Source organism: Martes martes, assembly GCF_963455335.1.
Source record: "Martes martes genome assembly, chromosome: 8".
In the NCBI taxonomy this organism is placed as follows: domain Eukaryota; kingdom Metazoa; phylum Chordata; class Mammalia; order Carnivora; family Mustelidae; genus Martes; species Martes martes.
Window position 1 is genome coordinate 59621571 of NC_137895.1, and position 1515 is coordinate 59623085.

General features: G+C 36.6%; 1 protein-coding gene across 1 annotated transcript; it reads left to right on the forward strand.

Annotated features, from left to right (window-relative positions):
- Positions 1-269: 269 nt before the first annotated feature.
- On the forward strand, positions 270-525 carry LOC308348052 (small ribosomal subunit protein eS27-like; the record flags this gene model as incomplete). Its single annotated transcript, XM_080811880.1, has 1 exon — positions 270-525. The coding sequence occupies one exon, from the start codon at positions 270-272 to the stop codon at positions 522-524; it is 255 nt and encodes an 84-aa protein (XP_080668006.1). The 3' UTR covers position 525.
- Positions 526-1515: the final 990 nt, after the last annotated feature.

Below are 1515 nucleotides of genomic sequence, written 5' to 3' on the forward strand. Positions count from 1 at the left end.
TAATAAGATGGCATTAGTGAGTCTATCGATAATTACTCTAAATATAAATAGTTTGAATTCTCTAATCAAAAGGTACAGAGGCTGGATGGATTAAAAAAGAAAGAGACCAAATTATATGCTGCTTACAAGGTACTTCCTTCAGCTTCAAGGGCACACATAGGCTCAAAGGGAAGCAATGGAAAAAGATATTCCATACAAATGGAAGCTAAAGGAGAGCAGTGATAGTGATACTTCTAACAAACAAAATAGCCTTTCAGCCAAAAATGGTAATGCCCCTCGCAAAGGACCTCCTGCACCCGTCCCTGGAAGAGGAGAAGAGGAAGCACAAGAAGAAGCGCCTGGTGCAGAGCCCCAGCTCCTACTTCATGGACGTGAAGTGCCCGGGATGCTACAAAATCACCACCATCTTCAGCCACGCACAAACGGTAGTTCTGTGTATCAGCTGCTCCACTGTCCTCTGCCAGCCCACAGGAGGAAAGGCGAGGCTTACAGAAGGATGCTCCTTCAGGCGGAAGCAGCACTAAAAGCACCTGGAATCAAGATGAGTGGGACACTACCCCAATAAACAAATTTTGGATAAAACAACAACAACAACAACAAGAAACAAAGAAGGTCCTCTTATAATCTTTATATAAAGGTGTCAGCTCATCAAGAAGATACAAGAACTGTAAATATACACTCACCCAACATTAGAGCACCTAAATTAAGCAAATTCTAACAGATCTAAAGAGAGAAATAACACAGTAATAGTAGGTGACTTCAGTACTCCACTTTTAGCAATGGATAGATCATCCAGACAGAAAATCAAAAATGAAACATTGGGCTTGTTCCATACTTTAGACCAAATGGATCTAACGGACATATACAAAACATCCCATCCAACAGTAGCAGACTATACATTTTTCTCAAGTGCATACAGAACACCTGCCAGGATTGATCACATGATAGTCCACAAAATAAGTCTTAGGAAATGTGAGAAGATTGAAATCATTTCAAGTATCTGCTTGACCATGGTGTTATAAAACTTGAAATTAAGAAGAGGAAAACTGGAAAATTTACAAATGTGGGAGCTAAACAATACTGAACAGCTAATGAGTCAATGATAAAATTGGAAAATAAAAAAAAATCTCAAATGAAAATGGAGATACAACATACTAAAACCTATGGGATGCTGTGAAGGCAGTTCTTAGAGGGAAGTTTACACCAATTAATGTCTTTATTAAGAAAAAAAAGGAAGATCTCAAATAAACCACCTATGTTTATATTTCAAGGAACTATGGAAAAAAAAAAAAAAGAACAAAATAGGCCCAAAGTTAGCAGAAGGAAGGAAATAACAAGATCAGATTGAAAATGATGAAATAGAGACCAGAAAAACAATAGGAAATATAAAAAAAACTTGAGATAGTTTTGAAAAAAATAAACAAAATTGATAAACCTTTAGCCTGATTAAGAAAAATAGAGGAATCAAATAAATAAAATGAGAAATGAAAGAGGAGACATTGCAGCTAATATCAC